General features: G+C 42.8%; 4 protein-coding genes and 1 pseudogene across 5 annotated transcripts; 4 read left to right on the forward strand and 1 right to left on the reverse strand.

Annotated features, from left to right (window-relative positions):
* Positions 1-2,461: 2,461 nt before the first annotated feature.
* Positions 2,462-4,161, reverse strand: GCG54_00009582 (Cytochrome P450 61; the record flags this gene model as incomplete). Its single annotated transcript, XM_045409525.1, has 3 exons — positions 2,462-3,737; positions 3,794-3,944; positions 3,996-4,161. The coding sequence occupies 3 exons, from the start codon at positions 4,159-4,161 to the stop codon at positions 2,462-2,464; spliced, it is 1,593 nt and encodes a 530-aa protein (XP_045257469.1).
* Positions 4,162-4,856: 695 nt separating this feature from the next.
* GCG54_00009583 lies at positions 4,857-6,513 on the forward strand (annotated as a pseudogene). The gene is made up of 3 exons: positions 4,857-5,515; positions 5,593-5,676; positions 5,743-6,513. Coding segments are annotated over exons 1-3 (1,514 nt in total).
* Positions 6,514-9,035: 2,522 nt separating this feature from the next.
* Positions 9,036-10,957, forward strand: GCG54_00009584 (MFS transporter eqxG; the record flags this gene model as incomplete). The annotated part of the gene is made up of 5 exons (XM_045409526.1): positions 9,036-9,117; positions 9,274-9,506; positions 9,577-9,828; positions 9,899-10,660; positions 10,718-10,957. 5 exons carry the CDS (start codon positions 9,036-9,038, stop codon positions 10,955-10,957), a joined length of 1,569 nt encoding a protein of 522 aa, XP_045257470.1.
* Positions 10,958-11,389: 432 nt separating this feature from the next.
* GCG54_00009585 (Pyrroline-5-carboxylate reductase) lies at positions 11,390-12,292 on the forward strand (the record flags this gene model as incomplete). Its single annotated transcript, XM_045409527.1, has 2 exons — positions 11,390-11,948; positions 12,000-12,292. 2 exons carry the CDS (start codon positions 11,390-11,392, stop codon positions 12,290-12,292), a joined length of 852 nt encoding a protein of 283 aa, XP_045257471.1.
* A 6,030-nt stretch (positions 12,293-18,322) lies between these two features.
* Positions 18,323-19,409, forward strand: GCG54_00009586 (putative endo-beta-1 4-glucanase D; the record flags this gene model as incomplete). The annotated part of the gene is made up of 5 exons (XM_045409528.1): positions 18,323-18,363; positions 18,427-18,445; positions 18,500-18,594; positions 18,789-19,113; positions 19,269-19,409. 5 exons carry the CDS (start codon positions 18,323-18,325, stop codon positions 19,407-19,409), a joined length of 621 nt encoding a protein of 206 aa, XP_045257472.1.
* Positions 19,410-23,938: the final 4,529 nt, after the last annotated feature.

A 23,938-nucleotide genomic window follows, 5' to 3' on the forward strand; every position in this document is an offset into this window, starting at 1 on the left:
GACGCTTTCATAGCGATCCAACGAGAGTAAACTCCAGTCACATAGTCGACGATCGTCATTAGTTGCAATGAGTCGAGATATATGATCCTCACAGAGCCTGATGATGTCATCAGATGGTGCAACGAGGCTAGTGGCCGCAGCAATTTGCCAGTGTTCCATAAAGATCGCTTCTACCGAACATGTTCCAAAGTGGCTGATGGTGTCCTTCAGTAGCTCACGAAAACAGCCAATGATGTGGTTGCATTCTTGTGACTTGTCTTCCCCCTCGCTGAGTTTGAGGGCGTCCATTCTTGCTTCGAGGCTTTTCATTTCTGTCTCGCCACGAATCTTCCGGTAGTAGTCAGCAGTTATATCGTGCATTCGATATATGCTCGGTAGAAGGTGGCATGCTGCTTCTGTAGCTAAACGATGGGTCGCTGCGGCCATGCGTGCGATAGGTTCTCCGTTTCTTTTGAGGTTGAACAGCTGGTGAAGATGGTATAGGTAGACTTTGAGAAGCTCTTCTGTTGGAAGGCGAAAGGGAATGTTGAAGAACAAGGCCTGATAGAAATCTATGGGCTCGTCTCGAATGACCTCTTCAAGCATACAGAAACATTGTCGGAATGTTGCCCCTGCCTGTGCAGAATCCCCAGACATGTAGAGGCTATCCGCCATTCTGAAAAGATTGAATAAGCGGTCGCTGGCTGTTTCATGTGAAGAAAGCTTCCTCCGTTCGCACCAGCTGGGGTCGCGGCTTGTAGTTCCCCAAATGAGGTCGCCCAAACTGACGAACAAGTCATATTGTACTTGGTTTTCGGTGCTGGCGTGGTTCAATAATAGGACGGATAAGCAAGATCTCCGTTCCAAACACTGCGAGCACCGACATTCAGCCGTAGGACATTTTTTGACGTCTCGGCGGGGCGGCCTGCGGCATGTTTGCACCCCCGGTGGTCTCTCCACTGCCTGCTGATCCTGGGGTCTTTTTGTGTTGTATTTCTTCCAGCGCCACTTCGCGAATTGTCTTTTATACATTCTTTCACTTAATCAACCTCGCGGTTAGTGATTTCCTCACGAAGGCAGCTTTCAGCAACTTACGTGGCACGGAAAGAGTAGGTATGAGCCATAATGACCTTGATCTGCTTCAGTGGCAGGTTTTGGGTTAAATAAAGTAAGCGGATGACCTCTTTCCTACACTCCCATTGTGTCTGGGAGACTGTGGACATGGATTCGGTCTCCACATGCGTCGGGGCTAAGGGTGCTTGCATGGCGTGACTCGGTCTTGATGTTAGAGAACGCTTCATGTTGTTGGATATTGGGACTGAGGAAGAAAAGCGAGGTGGTCCAACTACGTTGTCAACGACCATTGGAATTCCAAGTGAAGACGCAAATCCAGGGAGCCCTAGCATATAGCATGAAAGAGATCGGCCCCCCCGCCCGTCGCCGTGATGCTCCGATATGTGTGAAGCGGTTGGTAGGAGTCGTGAATCCATGTTGATCTCTGTAATATCCGCTGCTGAGAAGTAATCAGCTGATGAAAACCACGCGCGTCTCAGGCAGAGAAATATGAGCTTAGCCCGAGTACTTCATCGCAAGATCCAACTTTTAAGGGTGAATGCAGCCTCTTATGATCGTTGCTTGGGTGAAAATGCACCTCAGGATCGACACTGACCGATGGAATACAATTGAGCCAGTCGGCATCAGGCTACCGACGCTAGCAGTGGAACGACATCTGCTAATGCAGGCTCTCACATACGGCCGCCCAATCTAAACCCAGCTCTCATCTGCAAGGTCTTTTAAGCTTGTTTCCGTCGCTGATTGGTCACGGGCTGTAAGTACTGAGATCAGAGGTATTGGCCGCTGTCAGACTCGGGTGGAAGCCAAGCCGCTGCCCCCCCATGTTCCGAATCCTGGAGGCCCAGTCTACGGTTATGACATCAATTCACGTTGAACAGTGAAAATTTTTCCTGCCCTACCCAGGCCTTTGCATGGATGAGCTATATCGGATTGAAACTCAAAGACCTTTCATGTATACCTAGTAGCCTTAAAGTACGGTATGCTGCCAGACCCGTAAGAACTATGCTTCACATGAGCTGAGGGGAGATGATGCTAGCCAACAATTGGTACAGAAGTCGTGATCTAGTGCGGGCAAACGCTTTCAGGACTGTTGTATTGACCTTAATGGCCCCGGCAGTCAGCAAAGTCACTGGAGTTTGCGGTAACGGATACCAGACTGTGATGGAAACAACGAGAATGGCGTGACTGATCCAGCATAAATCACGTTGATCCAATGAAGCCTCAGAAGTTGTAATATTATGTATCTAACCATCACGAAATGGCTGCGTCATGTAACCCCTTACGTCTCCTGAATATAAGCTCCGAGAACATTCCCAGTATCGCAAGCCCTTCGTTCATGACCGCCTCTGGAAGACTAATGGACACCCGTCCTGCTCGTTTGTCAGTAAGTGTAATAGCCAGGCAAATATCATAATGCATTCTGGTTGATGCTTACCATTGGGAATAGTGTCGCGAACACCCTAATCTCCTCCGATCTCTCCGTAGCATGATGCTCCCAGTCCAGTTCCAGTGCCGCCTTGCCAATCATGCCTGCCATTGAGAGCGGCACATATCTTCGCGCGAGGCAGTCGTGAGCTCCGGAGCCAAAAACTAGCCAGTTCTTTGTCTTAGACTTTGCGTCTCCAGTGATCCATCGGTCGGGGTCAAAGTGGTCCGGTCTGGGGTAAACCTCTGGATCATGCAGGGCCGGGTAGCATGACGGGATGATCATGGCACCTTTCGGGACAGTGTAGTTCGGCGTGACGGGAAAGTCCTGAGTCGCAAGGTAAGGAACGAAGATGACTGGTGGCCTGTGACGGAGAAGTTCCTTGATGACCGCGTTGGTATAAGTCAGCGACTCCAGCATGGGAAGGTCGAAGGGCTTGTTTCTGTCGCCATTCCGTGCAGCCAGGTTCTCCTCCCGCAGACGATTGAGCACGTCGGGGCGTTGAGCAAGAATCTGGAACAGCCACGTTGTCGCACTGCTTGAGGCATCCTGGGAAGCAAAGAGGAAAGTGAAGAGCGTCTCGCCAATCTCCTCATTGGTGAACTCGCGGATGACGTTCGGCGGCTTCTCCACGTTGGTTTCCCCAGCAGCAAGCCTCTCGCGATATCGCTCAGACTCCATCATGTGCAGCACCCAATGGTCGACAACGCACTGGGGCTCTGCTCCCGTCGCCATGTTCGCCTTACACGCAGCCGCGCACTTGGCGAATTCGACATGAACGGCATCGGCGACGCGCTTCCCACGCCAGACCTTGGAAAAGGGAATGTACATAGAGAGAGGGATGTTGACCAGCTCAAGTGCGGCAGTCGCAAGGTAGAAATCGTCGGCGATCTTCTTGACGGCGTCTTGGGAGATGTAGTCGCCGAAGAAGGTGCGACACGACAGCGCGCAGTTGATCTCTCGGAAAAGAGTCATGAATTCCATCGGGCGACCTCCGTTTGCGGTGCTGCCTACGACAAACTTGTGAAAGTAGTCGGCAAGTACCTTTTCTTGAATTGGGAGATAGGTCGCCATGGCCTTGTTGGTGAATAGCGGAGCCAGACCTCTCCGGTATTCTGCATGGTCCTTGCCTTGGAGGAAAACCCAGGCTTTATGACCGATGATATCTTTGGCAACAGGCACTAGGCATGGCTCGACGTACTTGGGGGACTTGAAGACCTTGTGGGCGAGGTCGCGGTCGGAGGCGAGAACGACGAATCTGTCAGCCGGGAGGTTAGCCTATGGATGAAGCTGAAGACGAAGTTCGGAACATACTTGTGGAAAACAGAGACGCAACTCAGGGGTCCACTTGCCCATTGGGCGAGATACTCGTCAAACTTGGGATGGATGGCTTGGAGGAAGGGGCCCATAATTGGGATCTTGAAAGCTGGTCCGGCGATGGAGCCTTTTCGCTTGAGATACATGACTGCAAGACGTTAAGTAATGCCTCAAAGCATCAGAGAAAAATGTGAAATACCTTGGTCATAGACTACTGCACCGAGAAGGACGGTCACGACGTATTGCCAGGTTGACCATCCGGCAAGAAAGTCAGGTAAGGAAGTTTGCAACTGTGAAGTACTCGGGTGCCATGTTTGGTTCAGCTCTGGCTGAGACGCCGAGCTTATCAAAACTTCAGCAGCCATAATTAGTGCGTGTGCAAATTTCGAGTTGAAGAGCTTGTGTCTTTGAAGACAGAAAGACTACGGCAATCGTCTTTCTCTTATACTACCATCAGATGACCCTCCAAGTGGCTTGGGTAGCGGAAGATGGCGTCTGCGAATTCGTACGATCAAGCCATTGAGCAGTGGTTCTTGCCTGGCCAGGATTGATAAAGACCGGAAACCATTGGGCACATCATACGGCTCAATTTCATTCTGTTCCTTGCCATTTTGGGCTTGATGATACGATCATTTCTTTCTTGACATTGCAAAATCACTGGTGATTCAATCTCCATAGATTCTGTGACGGCCAATCGGAGTGCGTCAACATCATAATTATCCCCGTCTTATCCCCTCTCCCCAATCATCATTCAGCAGATCCTTAATGACGCTTGGACCTGCGGATTCTCAATCCTTCAATTCCAGCCAGATCGTACCTGAGCAGCCCAGATTACCGCATCAGGCTTAGTCTCCGAAAGTCGTGCAGACGTTCCAGCGACCCGACACTCCCAGCGGAGTCTAGTCCCCATTCGGCAAAGGGCTCGATGGGGACCCGTACGTATTCTGGCTCGCTCCTCAGCCCATCTCCACCAGCACTCTTCCTCCTTTGCTCACTCTGACATTCGAGAATGCCTTGACGTCCGTCTGTTCAATCTCTCCTGCCTTCCCCCCTCCCAACGATGCGCCAAACTCTCCGCCGATCCTGTGATACGTGCGCCAAATCAAAACACAGCTGCGATCTCCGCACACCGCGCTGCTCGCGCTGCGTCAAGCGCAAGATCCTGTGCGTCTACGCCAACGAACCCCTGACCGCACCGCCGCCGCCGCCGCCTCCGGCTGCTCCGGGGCCGGATGCTACCGGAGCCGCGAGACATCACCATGGATCCGGCGCTTTGACCAGCTACAGGATCGGGTCGCTTGATCCCTTCGACTCATATCCGCAGACGCGACTCCCCAGAGAACATGTTCAACGCTTGATTCATAGCTGTACGTAGGGGCTCGAACCATTGAAGTGTTGGTTGGTCAGGGACTGGATGGCCGGCTTACCAATTCAGTTCTCCACAAGATCGCGTTTCAGTACTACCCGCTCGACCTGAACGCAACCTCAAATCCGTTCCTCGTGTCCTGGTGGCCGCTGGCGTTGGGCGATCCTGCACTATTTCACGTCTCATTACAAACAGCATGTCTCGACGAAGAGATGTTGGCCCAAAAGGGCTTTCAAGCATCCGAGATTCTCATGGCTGACTCGGTCGCATTGCTCCGTCGCAAGGTTGAGGACACGTCATTGGCCGTGCAAGACGGGACAATGAACTCTGTCATCACTTTGGCAGCAATTGAAGTGAGCTGCTTCTTCTCGTGCTCCCTTTTATCGCGATATCTTATTCATAAGGTGCATTGTTTACTAATGTCACGCAGTTCGGCAAGGGAAACATTCAAGTGAGCGAAATGCATGTTGATGGTGTCACGCGACTAGTCAACATGCGAGGCGGTATCAACTCAGTGAGGCAGACTAGCCCACTTACCGCACGAATGGTGAGCTGGTAGGTCAACTTCAGTCTCTTCCAGCGTCGTGGTGCTTATGTCTGTGAAAGGGTATCGATGATTGTTAAAGGCCATCCTCAGTTCGAAACCCAGGACGACGATGGTGTTGGACATGGCATACCACCGATCCCCGAATGGCAACAAGCACCAACTATTCACGATGACGACCTCTTCAACTTTGCCGATCAGGAAGTTGATTGCACAGTACTTAATGTCTTCATCCGGCTACGGAATGTCTTCCAACGGGCTAGACGGGTTCCTTTCCCAACCACTCGACTTCACGATCTCACATGTTTCGTAATACACCGCCTCCTACTTTCGGCGCCAGATCCAAGTGACCTTGCGTCATCGCCACTCACCGAATGCATACGCTACGCAACAATACTGTACATGTTTAACGTCCACGGGCCAACCTACTACTCACACGCAGTAATTCTAAACGCTATCGTCACGCGGTTCACAGAGCAGCTTAGGCGGCTTGACGCATTACCGCGGGTATACAGCTCTCTCGATGTCTGGTTTCAAGCGATAGGCATGGTCTCGGCGGCCGGCACGCCCCTTTATGACTCGTTCGTGGAAAGGGCATGGGTTGTGGCCGCCTCTCTGGAGCTGGGTCGCTGGGATGACGCGTTCCTACACGTTAAGAGCGTGCTTTGGCTGGAGACGCCGCAGGGCGAGGATGTCTTCCGACCTCACTGGGGCGCTATTCTTGGCCCGGAAAGTGGGCTTTCGTCGCCACAGACACTGGCGGTCTCTGTTTCGCCGAGTAGCACAATAGCGGTGGGATTCCGCTGAGAGGTTGTCAGGGGCTCACTGTTCGCAGGATGTGCTTGAAGGTTGATGCAAGCTTTTTTCTGGTGGGAGATAATTGACTCGTGAACTTCAACATGAGGTGTAGAAGTCTCTTCGGCGTTGTTCTTGTCTTTGAGAGTGGCATTCTGAAGGGTTTGTTGATAATTGTGCAAGAGTGTGACTTTCGTGGAGGTGTGCACAAAACGATTGACGTGACCATTGATGATTAGCCACGATAACCCCATTACTTCAGGCGGCAACTGTGTATCTTTCTCTATAAATTACACCGAGAAAGTCTGGTGAGAGATCCCTACAGCATGATGCGTTGCTTTGATGTTTGATCGGGCACCTTTCTTGGCCTTTTCACAAATGAAACTGAGGCATATTCTTCGTGGTGGGTCGGCGTCGTAGGCGCCAATCATTACCAGTCATTGCCGTGGCAGGCTTATAAGTCGGCAAGATTATGCACATCAACTCGCGTCCAGTATCCACTGGCTCAATAAGAAATATTGAGAGCCAGAGGCCGTAAAGTTGTGATCGAAGCCAAACGCAAGAGAAAGATAAAGCGGGTAGCGGTTGTTGATGCGCCTTGCGTGCTCACAATCGTTTCTGGTTCAGGAAGAAACACCCCGAGCTCTTCGGCTTTGTGATATTCCCCGTGCAACCAAAAACTTGTACCCGAAATGGGTCGGGTTGCTAGCCCAGTCCGAATTCTGGTAAAAGCCCACAACAATCTGTATATCTTGAGGCTATCTTGCACCAAGGTCCCACATGATAGCACGCGCCTGACAGGTCACGGCATTGCAACTAAGAACAGAGTACCCCATTCCTACTTATTCACTTTTCAGATTCTTGGCTCTTGTACGGCCAAACCAGTTCTTTCCCTGCATCCGGCAGGTGACATCGTCACCATGTCTTCGGCAGTTCTAATCCGACGGCCCGCCCCTGTCATATGTATGGATATCTACTCCCCCGGCCCCGCCACTTCTTCGAATAGAAGGTGGCCAAGTCCCCGTGGGGCCGCCACCTAGTCCATTTGTGACAGCAGGACACGCCCTCAGACGCCAATCCTCCTGGATGCCTTAGGACCTAAGCAGGCCCGCACAGTCGGACCCCCAGCCCCTTTACGGCCAGTTATCGGAACGGTGGGGGAAGACGTGATGGTTTCTGCCATGGCAAGATCTTTGACGGGAGATTGGCGACGAATCTAAGATTCAACTTGCAGGCTTGGGGAGCAGTGATACTGGGACGTTGAGGCTGTGATGTGCAGCGCGATGGGACCGAGATGCGTGATAACGCATGGCTGCGGTCGGCGTGAACGTGTCGTGATCCGTGATCTTGGCATGCTGTTGAGGTTTTCGTGATCTTGCTTATCAGCTGCGCTGCCGGGTACTCCGAGTCTTGCTTAAGCGTTAGCCTCGTTCCCAGCTGCAAACTCTCCCCGCATCCTCATTTCATCCCGTCGGTCCGGCAAATCCGGGGTAGCTCAGTAATCTTGAACTCTGATGCAGAGCTGAATCCCCGCGTGATGATGCTTTGATGTTTGCATTTTGATCACTGATCAATACATCCGCATTTCCACGACTCTTAGATGCTACTCCAACCACTGATAGCGATCGTCCTCACTGAACCATGAACGCTGCGGGCGAATGACTTGGGTATCCCGCGCGGCAACCGGTCCCTGCCATGCCTGTCCCACGCTGTGCGGGTATGCGTCCCAACCTTCCCTCTCTGAAACGACTGCTACCATGAAACCAACCTGATCTACACGATGTTCTGTTGTGTTTGGCAGAAATGTGGAAGGAGGCCAGGAACATATCGGAACCCCACCTTTGGCCGGTGAGCAAGCGGGGCCGGCCCTAGATAATTAGCCCGACGTCATCTGGACCGACAGGCTTACCGTTGGCCATGGGCGCTGCTGGCAGATGCGCGAATATCAATAGTTCTCTTGGCCTCTCCACTGTATCAAGGGTCCATGTCTCCGGTGTGGTCTGGGAGCATGTGCTGGTACCCGCCAGGATGTTTCGTGTGACGAGGATGGACTCGAGCCGGGGGGCGTTATGGCTATTCAGCAGGAAAAAATGGCTAGAAGTTCGCAAAAGAATCAGATCGATCTTCTAGTTAAACTCCACCAGCACTGAAAAATATTGATATGTCCACTTGTAAGTTCACAGTCACCTACGAGCGCCCAGCATTCCCGTCGCTATGTGCCGGGGCCAGGATCCCCCACCACCGGAAGCCCCTCGTCCCCCACTCCGGCAGCCACTGGATTAAGGTTGCATGGATGCAACTAATGTGGATCTCCTGGGGAACCCGGGGTAGTGCGAGTACGACAGTCTCTCGCTCCAGACTAGCGACTTGTTCTTGCAGGAGGACGAGGGTATCTGATTAAAAAGGGACGACTCGGAGCCAGAGTTTCGAGATCAGGCCATGACGGGTCAACAGTTTGAACTTGCCATATCGAAAAATCATCAAACATTGAACCACAAACGACACTGACATCGAATTCGACAAACAGCGACGCCATGTCTGGCTGGAAGTATGCCTTTTCGTTGAGCAAGTATGAGGTGTTGGAGGCGACGCCGCCTGGGACGGCGAAGTTGATGTGTGAGTCATTTTTGTGTTGTTGACGTCGTCGAACTGGGCTGGTCATTAATATTCATCAAACATTGTCTTCCGTTGATAACTCCATTTGCTGATCCAATACCTTTAAATCTGCACGTAACTAACTCGCATAATTTCAAGACGAAAGTGAATCCTCAGGCGGGTCCCGAAGATCATCAGCCTCGCTCATCCGATTCCCCCAACCATCAGAAGACCCGGCCGACCCTCTCAACTGGCCAACATGGCGCAAGTTTGGGCTTCTCTTGACCGTCGGCCTCTACTCGTTCGCCGGAAACTTCACCAGCGCCAGCATCGCTCCAGCGCTTCAACTCTGGTTCAAAGAGTTCCCCACGGACCACCGACCGTTCAGCGACTTGACTTACTTCATCGCCGTAGGTTGTTCCAAGATGTGGAAGGTGGAAGTAGAACGTACGATCAACTAACAAGGGCTCCTTACTGTAGATTAGCACCTTGTTCCTCGGCGCGTCGAATATCTGGTGGGTTCCGTTGTCCAACATCATCGGAAGAAGACCTGTCCTGCTTGCTTCAACCGTCATTATGACCGTGTGTACAATCTGGTGTGCCGTTGGGACTTCATACAACTCTATTCTCGCTGCGAGAGTCTTCCAGGCTATTGGTGGTGGTGCCTCTGAGACCGTCGCCCCGGCTTTGATCGGAGAGGTTTTCTTCGTTGATGAGCGCGGTCGAGCAATGGTATGTTTGAAACACCCAAAGAACACGAATTGTCTCTTTGATACAGAACTAACAACATGTCTTCGCAAAGGCCATCTACACTGTATTCCTCGCAGGTGGTCCTCTCCTCGGCGGCATTGCAGGAGGATACATCGGTTTCCAACTTGGCTGGACCTACATCTTCTGGGTCGGCACCGCCATCTCCGCAGCATGCATCGTCGGAGTGTTCTTCTTCATCCCCGAGACCCTGTACGACCGCGCCGTCTCTCCGACCGACACCGGTATGATGCCCGTCATCGACGAGAAGGGCATGGATAGCCACGTCGAAGACGCCCGAAGCCAAGTTACGCAATACAAACCGTACACGTTTGCCAGATCCCTCGGCTTCACTCACTACCGCGGCCGAGTCCTTCGCAACTTCATCGCGCCTTGGAAGACCCTCGCACTCCCCGGCACGTGGGTGGTCATGTTCCACTACGCAGGACTGGTTGGCGGAATTGTTACCATCTCGACCATTGGACCGCAGATCATGGCCCAGCCCCCGTACCTTTGGGGCGCGAATGTCGGTCTCATCAACGTCGGCGGTATTCTTGGTACTCTCTTCGGTGCATTGTACACGTATCTTCTGTCCGACTCCCGGTTGAAGAAGACGGTCAAGACGCAAGGCGGACTGGCGGAGCCTGAAAACAGACTTCCAACCATGTTCCCCGCTCTTGTCATTGCGACTGGCGGCTTCTTCACTTTCGGGTTCGTTGCTCAGTATCCTTCTAAGAACGGCTGGGTGGGGTTGTGCTTTGGATACGCCATGGTTGCGTTTGGTCTCATGCAAGTCCCTTCGATTGGCTTCAATTACGTGAGTGAAATCCTATTTTTCGTCCTCAGAAACGACAACTAACAATTTTGACAACAGTTGATCGACTCCTACGGTCGCCTTTCAGGAGACTGTTTCGTCATTGTTACCATCATGCGCGCCATCATCGCCTTCGCGTGGACGTTTTTCGTGTCGCACTGGGTTGAAGATAAGGGCGCCGCAGAGCCTTTTGGAGTATTTGGCATGCTGATGGGTATTTTTGCTCTTCTCACAGTTCCTCTGTGGCTTTATGGAAAGCGCACGAGGATTGCGACTGCTGGAGTGGTTGAGAGAGCGTGATGTGAATGATATGAAAAGTAAAAACAAACCCCCCTCGATGTAACCTGTGCTGCCAAAGGCTTAGTCAATTCTGAGATCGCATCGCATGTACATTCAACGAGTTAAGCCTCAGAACTGCATTGTATACTCATTTGCATACTCTACCTAGTGCTTAGAGTTGCAGTTGCAGAGTCTTCGGGAGATGTTCAACTCAGAAAAGTGGAGGGGGCAGTTTTCAAAGTCTCCAGCCCCATTTCCCCATTGACCAATCCGCGTCCACGAATTACCGGAAGTGGCGCTCTTGACAGGCTGACTCATCGTCGGAGGGGCATCCCGATCTGCGGGACCGTTATCGGGTCTCCAACTCTCTCGATTTGAACTGATTTAACCCCACGTTCCAACCTCACCTCACACCAACCCACCCTCCACATCCCACCAGACCCGACCCCAAACATGACTCCCAGCCTTCAGCAAGCCAAGGTCACCTTCATCGGCGGCGGCAACATGGCCGCCGCCATCATCGGAGGCCTCCTCGCCAAGGACATCCCCAAACAGAACATCTTTGTGTCCGAGCCGTGGGAGGTCAACCGCGAGAAGATGGCCGCGCAGGGGGTGCGCACGACCACCTCCAACCTCGAGGCCTCCAAGGACGCCGACATCGTCATTCTGGCGGTTAAGCCGCAGGTGTGCAAGACGGTGTGCGAGGAGCTCGGCGCCGGCTGGAAGAGCGCGGGCGCGGTAAAGCTGCCCCTCGTCATCTCCATCACGGCCGGTAACAAGGTCGAGAGCATCGCCGAGTGGTTCAAGCAAAGCGGCGGCAGCGCGCCCCACATCGTCCGTGTGATGCCCAACACTCCCGCACTGGTCGGAGAGGGCGCCTCGGGTATCTATGCCAGCCAGGATGTGACGGAGGATGAGAAGACGTTGACCACGGCGCTGATGGGCAGTGTGAGCAAGGCGACGGAGTGGGTTGATAAGGAGGAGCTCCTGGATGTCGTCACTGGGCTGTCTGGTAAGTTGGATCCCCAATGAAGTGCAACAGGGCATTGCTAAAATTCATCAGGTTCTGGCCCTGCCTACTTCTTCGCCTTCGTCGAGCACCTCATCACCGGCGCCACGAAGCTCGGTCTCTCTGAGGAGCAGGCCACCCGCCTGGCCAAGCAGACCTGCTTTGGTGCGGGCAAGATGCTTGTCGAGTCTTCTGATGAGCCCGCACAGCTGCGCAAGAACGTGACTAGCCCCAACGGCACGACGCATGCCGCTCTTGTGAGCTTTGAGAGGGCTGGCTTGAAGGAGATAGTGGAGGGCGCCGTCAAGGCTGCGACGGATCGTGCCGACGAGTTGGGCAAGCAGTAAAATAGCCTCACGTAAGGCATAAAAGTCTTGTGTCCATTCAATTTAAACAAAAGTTCTTGCCACAAGTCGATTTTCAGTACACAAGGTCTCGTCAGAAAATTGTTTACTCGTGTCGGACCAGCGCTGCACCCAAACTAAGTCTATTCAAATAAGTCAATTAAATAGCTAATTAAATTAAGGCTATTCAGAGATTCAAATAGCTAAGTCACTATTACTATTAACTTAGTTAACTTAAATAAGTTAGAGGTTAACTAGAAAAAGGGAAAGTCTAGCCTCTAAACTAATTATAATTTTTAAAAGATTTTTTAAAAAATAAAAAAAACTTATTTAGATATTTTAGTACTTAGTTTTATTCTAATTACTTAAAATTATAACTTTTATAACTTTTATACTTAAAGTAAATAACTTAAGTTAGTTTTAAACTAATATCTCTATAATTACCTATATAGTAGATTTACTACTAGTTTATTAAGTCTTATTATAATATATCTCTAAAAAAAAAAAGAGTAAGTAGTTATAAATATTAATTTAGTAATACCTTTAAACTAATAAGTAGTAGAGTAAAGCTAGGTACTTCTTAGTAATAAAGCTAATACTACTAAGAAGTATTAGAAGTACTAGAAATATACTTTTTACTATACTACTAAATTAATATATTTTTAATCCCCTTACTAAGGCTTAAAAAAAGCCTATTTTTAACCCCTATATTAGCCCTTAAAAATAACCCTTTTTTAATATTACTACTAATACTACTACTATTACTACTACTACTACTACTACTTAATCTCTTAAAGCTCTACCTATCTATATACTTTTTTAATACCTCTATTAATACTTTACCTACCTTTATAATACTTCTACTTAATATTAGCTAATATCTTAATTATTTTATTAGTATTACTCTATTACTAGCGCTTTATAGTATTACTACTTAACTATATACTATTTTAACTATTAGTAATATATTAAGTACTAACCTAAGTATAAAAAACTCTCTATAAGCTCTACCTTAAGTTAAATAGAAGAATAGGACCTTCTTTAATACTAAGTTAATCTTAAAGAAGGGGTTTTATAGCTATACCTCTTAGATTAGAAATAAAGGCTTCTTTATTTATAAGCTTCTACCTAATAACTAACTTAGTATACTACTTATAATACTTATTTATTTTTATATTAATACTCTATAAAGGTAATATATACTAGGTTTATTACTACTATAATAAAATTAGTAGTATTAATAAGCCCTTTAATACCTTTACTATAACTACTACTATTAACTATCTTAAGATAATATACTATATTAAGTAGGGAAGTTCTAAAGTTAGAGGTAACTCTAATAATATAAGCCTACCTCTAAAGTACTACTATTCTACTATAGTTACTATACCTAAGTTAAAAGTTTATTAAATTAAAGACCTTATTATAGGCTACCTTATTAATATAAATAACCTATTTATAATATTTAGTAATTAATATATTTAGTATATCCTCTATCTATTTAATTATAATATTAGTAACTAAGTCTATTAATCTAGAGAGAGTATAAAGCTTTAATTTAATTACTTATATATATTTAAGATAGTATAAATTAAGTAGGAGATATAGAATACTCTTAGTTAAGTATATCTATTATTTAACTTATAGACTTCCCCTAATTAATATATAATTATTACTATCTTTAGCTACTTTATTAATAAATTAGGTAAATAGATATAATACTTCTTAGCTCTCTATTATTAACTTAGTACCTACTTAGGTATTAATATTACCCTTATTTTATATATAGTTATTAATAACTTTAGAATACTTAACTAAGTTAGGCTTATAGTTTATAATAATATTATAAATAATAATACTTATATTAAAGCGCTCTACCTATCTATCTTACTATTATATAATAAAAAAGATACTATCTATTAATAGATTTAATACTATAGTTATATCCTCAATTTAGTTAGTTAAGCTATTATCTATAGTATTAATTAAAATACTTTTAAGGACTAATCTAAGTATCTTATTAATACTAGTAACTTAGAAGTAGATATAATACTCTAGAGGAGTAAAGGACCTATTAATAAACTCTATAATATTATTAAGTATATTAGATTATTACCTTAATATATAGAGAAGTTCTTAGAGTTTAATAATAAAACTAATAATTAATCTAATATATTTATAATCTTTAAAGAGTTATCTTAAGAACTTAACTTAATACTAAATAATACTATAAAATAGAACTTAATATATATAATAATCTAAAGGGCTTTACTTAAATATAGCTAAATTAATACCTTCCTATATAATAATAAACTTCTTTATAACCTAGTAAACTATTTCCCTAATAAGGATTACCTCTCTAATAAGGATTAGTATATCCTTATTAAGCTTAATAATATTCTTAAACTTCTTTATAAATAGACTAAGTAATATAAAGGCTAGGGTAAGAGTAATAGGTATAACTAATTTTAAGAAGTTCTTATAAGTATAAAGTACCTCTTAGATAAGTTAGAGGACTAGTAGAAGTTATATAATATTCCTACTAATAAAGAAATTAATTAAATAGCTTTATAGAGTTAATTATTATAATTAATTTAGTATATAAAGTTATTATAGTAATCTTTATATTAATTAGTAGTATCCTTATAGACCTTATTAATTAATAATATCCCTACCTATACTTATTCTAAGTATAAGTCCTAAAGCTTTTAAAATAAAGTTAACTTTAACTCTAATATCTACTTATATATCTTTATTATTAATAATTAGAAAGTACTTAATAAGTATTATACTAAGCTTAGAGAATTACTTATCTATACTATTACTATAATTTTATACCTTAGGTGAGGCTTATAATAACTTAAGTAGTATTAAGATATACTAGAAATAAGCTCTTAAGTTACTAATACTAAGTAAGGTCTTTATAAGTACTAAGAATAGTAATATTATGAGGTAGCCTCTACTTTAATACCTCTAATACCTCTAGAGGGTTCTTTTATATTAATCTTAATAGTACTATACTATAAAAACTCTAAATATAGCTAATAATTAGCTAATAAGACCTAGAGGGCTATTAATAATAAAGCCTCTAAACTAGATTAATATTATTATCTATTAATTATTTAACCTATTAATAACCTTATTAAGTAGTAGATTTTATATTATTAGACCTTCCTAATTTTTAGTAGACTTACTATTAATATCTTTACTATCTTAGTAATAGTAATAGATTATAAGAAGGTATTTAGTTTTATTAAACTTATACTAACTTTATAGAGGCTATTAATAAAGTTATCTCTACTTAAGAGGACCTAATACCTTTAGAACTAAGCTTAAGGTAATTAAGTTACTATTAGTAGCTATATATATATAAAGAGGGGTTAATAGAGTTAATATAACCTTAAATTACTATATAGTATATATATCTAACCTCTAGAGACCTTATAATAGTATTACTAACTTCCTAATTAGGTAATTTCATATTAAATCTAGTAAATTAAGTTTAAATCTATTAATTAGTTAAGTTTATTATAATCTTTAAGTTAAATAGTTAAGTTAAAGCCTTAGATTTGACTTATTTGATTAGTATACAGCGCTATATCGGACAGTCATTCAGCATCTAAGCTGTCGAAGAATAACCTCTCACTCAAACCGTTATCCTAAAACCGATATCTTTCAAGGGTATTCTAGATATCCATCTCAGCTATATGGAACATCGCTTGTCTATCCCCTCTTCCCCTTCCGATGCACCACTGATATTCGGGGGTTTCTGGAAAGAGACGCCGGTATGAATATATGGGTCTTGCCGGCCGTGACCAGGGCACCGTATCGCGCCTTGTGATTCACCACGGCGCTATGGATCTCTCTCATCACAGTCGCAGCCACTTAGAGGCCAAGACAAACAAAGAAATATCGCTGACCTCCTCTGTTTCTGCTGGAGAAAAATACACATGAGTGCATCGCCTGATTTCTGACGTCCAGCTCCGAATCAAATCATAGATAATTTTTGAATAGCGGTTGATGAGTGGTTGTGCCACAATTCGCTCCCCCACCCCCGTTGACGCCGACCCCTCGTCGGCCCGTTGGACTGGGATCGAGCAATGGGTATCAAAGGCTGAGGGGCGTGCTATAACAGGAACTTCTTCGAAAGGACTGTGGCAATTCCTACAAAATTTGCGCCAAGCGGAAGAGAGTGTGGTGTACCGCACTTTGCATCACTGCAGCAACCCACCCCAGAATGCTGGCGTCCCCGATACCAAGACTGAGAAACTAACAATCCGATAGTGGGGAATTTACTGGAAGCAGAGATATTAGAATTTCTTGCTATTTTAGCTTAATTTTGATCATCTTCAACACTTAAATAAGAAAACATAAGACTCAGAGATAGAAAACATGCATGCCCAAAAGACGGCTCCAGGTTATTTCCTAAGACATTATGCCCTCAATTAGAGGCCTAAGTAACAGGTGGTGAAGTAGTCTTCTTGGTACAACAAAGCCAATCAACAGTTAGAAAGGCTGTTTCCTTCTGCTTATTTATTTCTATTGTTCCTGAGTGCTGGTCTGTTTCTATTGAAGGTACGTGTCTTTTTTGTGGCTGCTCAAGGTAAAGAATATGCTGAACTGCGATCAAAGGGGCGGAAAAAGACACCCCGCAGTGAATCTTTATTGTTATGACTCATTTGTGAACAAACCTCCCGACTGCCTTCATGAATAGAGAGCTTCTGAATAGATTGAAGAGCAAACTTCCAGAACCCGAGATCTTTTACTGCGTGCCTGGGGATTCTCAACGACAAACTCTGAAAAGTGAGATGTTCAAGTGGGAATACGTACGTATAATAGGTGATGCCGCCCTTCACCTACAGAGAACCTTCTTCCTCTTCGTCCATATTTCGCTGTGATCACATTCATGACGATCAAATTCCGTGCGCATTGTAAGATTCACCTACTGGACCTACATTTCGTTCGGTTTGACCCAACCCTTTCGCCCTAACTGCGTTAGCTAAGGTAATCGCCTTGATTCAGTCTCGACAGTCCCGCGGCTGCAATTCCCGAGTGGCTTTCGTCCAGAGGGTCAACCTTGTCGGCCTCGCCTATCGATACGCCTAAGTCTTTTTCTGCCGCGATCGTCCAGGGTTTCCGTCGTCGTCGTCGCCGTCGTTGTGCACTGGCTGAGTTCTTCGAAGGGCACAAGAGGGCCAATTCAGAAGACTTGACCTATCATGCCGAAGGCATCGGAATTTGTGCCCATGTGCTTGCACGGGTTCGTAACGAGGTGGTCAATCACGACGTTGACCATGAGACTGCCGACAAGTCTCGGCTTTTGCCTCGCCGAGAGATCACTGACCATTTCCGAAAGAAACCCATCCCCATGGCAGTCGACAAGACATGTTGTGCGGTGTGCCACATCATGCTCGAAATTTTGGAGCGCGAATCAGGCCCCAAGTTTCTTTACCCGGGAACACACAGCGACTAGAGCGCCGTTTCTATCCCTCGCTGGCTCCCGAAGAAGTTCTTCAACTCTCTCTACGACCAGGTCGAGTCGGTCCTCCGTGATGCTCTTCGATGGATTGTCAAAGAAAAAGGATTGGCGCGTTCGAACGAAAGTGGCAACAGCAGCGACCCCAACGGAGATTCTGCGCGGTTCATTGCTCGCATGACCATGCGAGACAACGGAGGTAGACCGCGTTCAGTCAAGCCGCAGGAGCCAGAGGAGCCGTAGGAGCCATGTTCGGGATGACGATAACGGCGACAGAGGACGACGATGACGATGGCGACGATAGAGAACGACGATAAAGGACGATAATAAAAGGAGGACGATGGAGGACGACGATGGGGGACGACGCGATAGACGAAGATAGTAGCGATAACGATAGCAGCGGTGAAAGAGAGACGCGTATTCGCTTCAGTGCAGGAAAAGCAAGTGGTCTCGGCGGGCGGGTTACACACTAGACACTGCCCGGATGGCCATTGGACACTGTCCGGCAAGCATAACTCTTCGAGGTGATGAACCCTGCCAATCCTCACATCGTCAAAATGAAGACCTTCACCGCAACACTCGCACTTCTAAGCTCCGCGTAAACAGCTCTCGGCCATGCGACCTTCTAGCAGCTGTGGATGGGCAACGAAGACCAAGATAGCAGCAGCGCCAGACTTCCGGTAGGCCGAGTTGCGATGGGATCCACAAGTGTCACTGAATAACCGTACGTCCAGCCGAGCAACAGCCCCGTCACGGACGTCGCGTCAAACGATCTACGGTGCAATGTCGGCGGAGCCACGGGCGTGGCCGGCGTCTGCGAGGTTCCCAGGTGAGGCGTACCCACAACACCGAGACCTTCCCGTCCGGTTCCATTCTTGATGGAAATCGTTCCCACTACGGTACCCCCTTTTCGTAACCTACGAGACATGCATGTACACTAGAAGAAAACGAGGAGGCTGCAGCTGCGGTTACAATGCACCGTCTGCAACGCATGTTTCCCGCCCGCTAGCGAACCCGATACAGCCGGCAGCAAGGTCTCGGTCGAGAGGCTGACGAGCGCGGCTGCGAGAAGCCCGCCATCGGGGGAAATCACTTCGGCCCCGTGATGTTATACCTCAGCAAGGTGGCAGACGGACCGACGGATTTCTTCAAGATCGGCGCGTACGGGCACAACAGCGCGGCCGCGGACGCGACGTGGGGCACCGACATACTCAGCGAGAACTGCGGGCGGTTCGACGTGACGATCCCACCGGCGCTCGAGGCCGGGGACTATCTGCGCCGGGCCGAGGCCATTGCGCTGCACGCGGCGTCGCAGGCCGGCGGAGCGCAGTTTTTTGTGACGTGCTATGTGAGCTTGCTACATTGGATACCTTTTTGTTTTGTTTTGGTGTTTGTTTGTGTGGTTGACTGGTTCAGACGGTGTGTGTGGGTGTGCTGTGTTTCCTTGCGAGGTGTGTGACTGAGACTGCCATACGTTTGGACGTTGTCTGTAGCAAATCCGAGTCTCTGGCGGAGGCGGCGCGACGCCGGCTGGCGTCAGGTTCTGGCGCGTACAGCGCAGCGGACCCCGGCATCCAGGTCGATATCTGGGGCGGCGGGTGCAGTAAGTACACCACCCCGGGACCTGCCGTGGCGTACGTCTAAGACAAAAGATCAGGCTGGAGACGTTGGGAAAGATGCGATGATGTGCGTGCGATGGTTTGTACGCGGCTGGACTCCGGTCTGGGACGGGTGGAGGCTGAGCTGGGCATGTATCGCGAGAGAGGGAGGGCGTGCGCAAGAAACATGTGACGGGCGAGATTGGCTCGCATAGAGAGGCAGAAAAATTTGCTTCTGCTTTGAAGGTCTTCTCACACCCCCTATCTTGCTTTCTTCATCCTATGGATTCTTGTTTTCCTGAGTCGGTGGACGTGGGTATAGTACGATGGACAACAGGGGAGAGATACAGCGCGTGCATATTCGGGGAAAATCCTGCATATAAGTTCGGCAGTATTGGGAGTCTAGAAGACGTCGTCGAATGTCGCGATGGTGCGGGTAGGCGGGAAGTCACGCCACGAAGCGTTGTTATCTTTGGCGGGCCGACAAGGGGGAAGGGCAAGCAAGACAAGGTAAGGTCAGGAAAGGGGCGGAATGACGGCAGGGATGCGCTAGTAGTTCGGTGATGTGTGGAAAGGGTTTCGCTCCAAAGGGTTTTGTGCAGGGCAGGGGGTCTAAAAAGTAGCCAGGGGGGTGTAGCAAGGTCGGAAAAACTCATAGTCCGCATTATATAAATTTATCCACTAACTTCACTATAAAAAGAATAATATCTATATAGTACCTTATATCTATCTACTTAAGTTAGTTAAACCTTATTTTAAATATATATAATATATATATTAATATTTATAAGAAATAGATAATATATCTAGAACTCTTCTATTTATATAAACTATAAGGTTTAATATATATATATAGAATATAAACTAAATATTATCTAAATTACTANACTTATTATTATTTAAATATATCTTAATATTAACTTTATTATAATTTTACTATATATTTATTATTAACTATATTTAATTTCACTAACTTTTTAGTTACTCCTATATATAAAGAAAGGATAGACTTTATTAGAGATAATACTATCTCTAACTTATCTAATTCTTTAAACTTAAACCTTTTTTATAAAATTAACTTTAATCTAATAAGTAGTTTAAAATATATATTAAGTTATTAGCTTAATTTAAAGACTTATTACTATAATAATATTCCTATTCTTAAAATAGGATATAAAAAAAAGCTTTATTTTAATATAGACTTATTTAAAGTATAATATACTTATAGCTTATACTTAGTATATATTAAGGTTATATTAAAGCTATATAGGACTAAACTAAGCTTTAAAGTATCTTAATAGCTATAAGTAGTAGCTAGAAAGTTATAGTATTAACTTTATATAATTATATTATAACCTTAGTATATTCTAAAACCTAGGAATTAGGTATTTTTTATTATATTAGCTATAAAATTAATAATAAGGACCTAACTAAAGCTAAAGCCTAAAAGCTAATACTAAACTTAACCTAAATAATTTAATACTTAATATATACTATAAATAAATTTCTAAAGAAGTTATACTTTATCTTAAAATAAGTTTAGTATATATTAAGTTTATATTTAAGGTATACTAACTTTAAAGTAAATAAAATAAAATATTAAACTAAGTTTAGTATTAATTTTATTAGTATAGTAGTATAAAGTATTATAAGTTTATATACTTTAATATAATTATAAATAATAACTTCTAAGATAAAGGGGACTTTTTTATAGCTTAAAGCTAGCTCTAAAAAATATAGGGTATATAATAAATTTTAGAATTAATTATAGAAGAACTTATTAAATATATAGAAAAGTTTATATTTATTTTTATATAATACTATATATATACTAAGTATATCTATAGTTTCTTTACTACTTTTACTTATAAGTAGTAATAAGAATAGAAAAGATCCTATATATAGCTTAGCTAGTTACTATACTTTAGAGAAAAGAGGACTTACTAGGGGTAGTAGATTTAGCTATTTTAGAGAGATAGGGTAAGTATATATATATATATTATATTAAGTATATATTAACTATATCTTTATTCTAAGTATAGTATATTAGCTACCTAAAGATAAGCTATTCTAAATTATAGTATTTTACTTATATTATCTTATTAAACTAATCTTAAGTAGATATTAAATACTTTTATAGCTTAATTAAAACTACTAAGAGAAGGGAAGAGTATTAGGAATATATATTTATTAAGAATCTTAAGACCTTATATAGAACTTATAATATATATTTATTCACTTTATACTATATATATATTAATAATATTCTAGGATTCTCTTACCCTTAAGGCTAGAGTAGGATTAAAATATATAGTTATAAAGTTAAGATTAATATCTATATACCTTAAAACCTAGTTAGATTTCTATTTATATTCCTCTTTTTAAGAGGTTCTTATATATATATCCTACCCCTACTTATTTAGCTTCTAATATAGCTAGTAAATAGGATTATATTAAGCCTTTTAACTAAACTTAATATTACTTTAGTTATAGTATATATATAGAAAAGCTTTAAAATATACTATATATATACTAAATATATATTTAAGTAAGCTCTTACTCTACTTAGGTATCTAGTAGCTATATACTAACTTTAAAGTTAATTCTTTTTAAGCTATTAATATATTACTTTATAATAAGGATAAGGTTACTATTCTTATTTATTAAACGTAGCTTCTATAATACTTAGATAGCTACTTATTTATAAGTATATTACTACTTAGTATATAGGTTATATATACTTACTATATATAGGAGTTTAGTAGGAGTTTACTTTAGACTAAATAAAGCTTAAACTTAAGTAATAGATTTATAAAGTCTAACTTATATAAAATAGAGATTTCTATATAATCTATATTATATATATAAATACTATTTTATTTTAGAAGGTATAGTATTTTAAGATTAATATATTATTTAAGATAGTGAGGGGGAATATAATTATATTTAAGATATATAGATAGTTAGATTAAGTTAAAGGTATATCTTATATATATAGACCTTATATAAGGCTAATAGTTAATAATACTTAAATTATATACTTATATATAAATAAATATAAATAAGAGAGTAGATTACTACTTTCTTTTTAAAAGGGTTTTTAGTTTATTAGAGTTTATTTTAAATAGCTTTATATACTAAGCTTATATCTATCTAAGTATAGTAGATATTATATATATAGTTATAATAGATATAGATAGAAAATAAAATAGAGGTAAGTATATACTTAGCTAATACTAAATATATACTAATCTACTACTCTATTTAGGTTTTAGGGATTATTTATATAAACTTAACTTATCTTAGGATTAGTAGTAGTATTTATAGTATATACTTATTTTCTATAAAGTATATATTATAAAAAACTAGTAAAAGAGGTTTCCTAATTACCTTATAAGTTTAAAGCTCTACTATTTATAAGAATTAAGTTTAGAAGAAGAATATCTTAGGTATATTATAAATATATATTTAACCTAGCTAGAGATTAAGTTTTAGTTTATTATAAAAAAGTTAAAGTAGATTATAGCTATATTAGTTTAATCTCTTAGCTAGATTCTAGCTTAATAGTAGTATTTTATTAGGAAAAATATTAACTTAGTAAAGTTAAGCTATATAAAGGATAATACTACTACTAGAAGAATATAATCTCTTCTAATAGTAGTTCTAAGGTAAGTATCTACTAGGTATTATTTAGGTATATACTAACTATATATTAGTATAAAGTATATAGTATTTATAGATTTAGTATAGTAGAACTACTTTATAAATATAAGCTATAGTAGGTATTAGTAGAGGAATAACTTAAGACCTACTTAACTTATGTAAAGCTTATACTAAATATATAAATACTAAGAAAAGTATATATAGTAAAAGGTAATAAATCTTATAATTCCTTTTAACTTATATAACCTTTTAGACTTACCTTTTAGTTTAAGTATTAAGCGCCTAATTTTAATATAAGACTTACTTAGGTAGGGTATAGAAGTAGTATTTATATAGTATATATATAGCTTAACCTTCTTATTATTCCTACTTATACTTTATTTAAGGAAATAGGATATCTAAGAAGTAGATCTTAAGCTCTATATACTAGAGGAGAGAATAAGAGAACTAAAGTATTAAAAGAAAAAATATGATTTATAGTAGTAAATTATATAGTTAGAGCTAAAGTTAGGGGAGAATTAAGATAAACCTAAACTATAATTAGAAAGTAAGAGAATAGATACTATATTTAGAATATATATATATTTAGTATAAATAGTAGACTTAATTAAGTAAGTATAAGTATAGAAATAATTATATTAGATATATATATACTAGGTATATACTAGTTTCCTAGAAGTACTTATAGATTTTAAACTAACTTAGCTAATATATATATATTATAGCTATATAGGTATCTATACTATAAAGTAATAATATAATCCCCTTATACGCTATATATATACTAAGTTAAATAAACCTCCCTTATTACCTCTATCTATAAGTAGAGTAAGTATATACTAAACCTATCCTATAATAGCTTAAAAGCTATAACTAAGTATTTAGTTAGAGTAGTAACTATATATATATATA

The sequence above is a fragment of the Colletotrichum gloeosporioides genome (genome assembly GCF_011800055.1).
Source record: "Colletotrichum gloeosporioides strain Lc1 chromosome Unknown consensus_97, whole genome shotgun sequence".
Taxonomy (NCBI): domain Eukaryota; kingdom Fungi; phylum Ascomycota; class Sordariomycetes; order Glomerellales; family Glomerellaceae; genus Colletotrichum; species Colletotrichum gloeosporioides.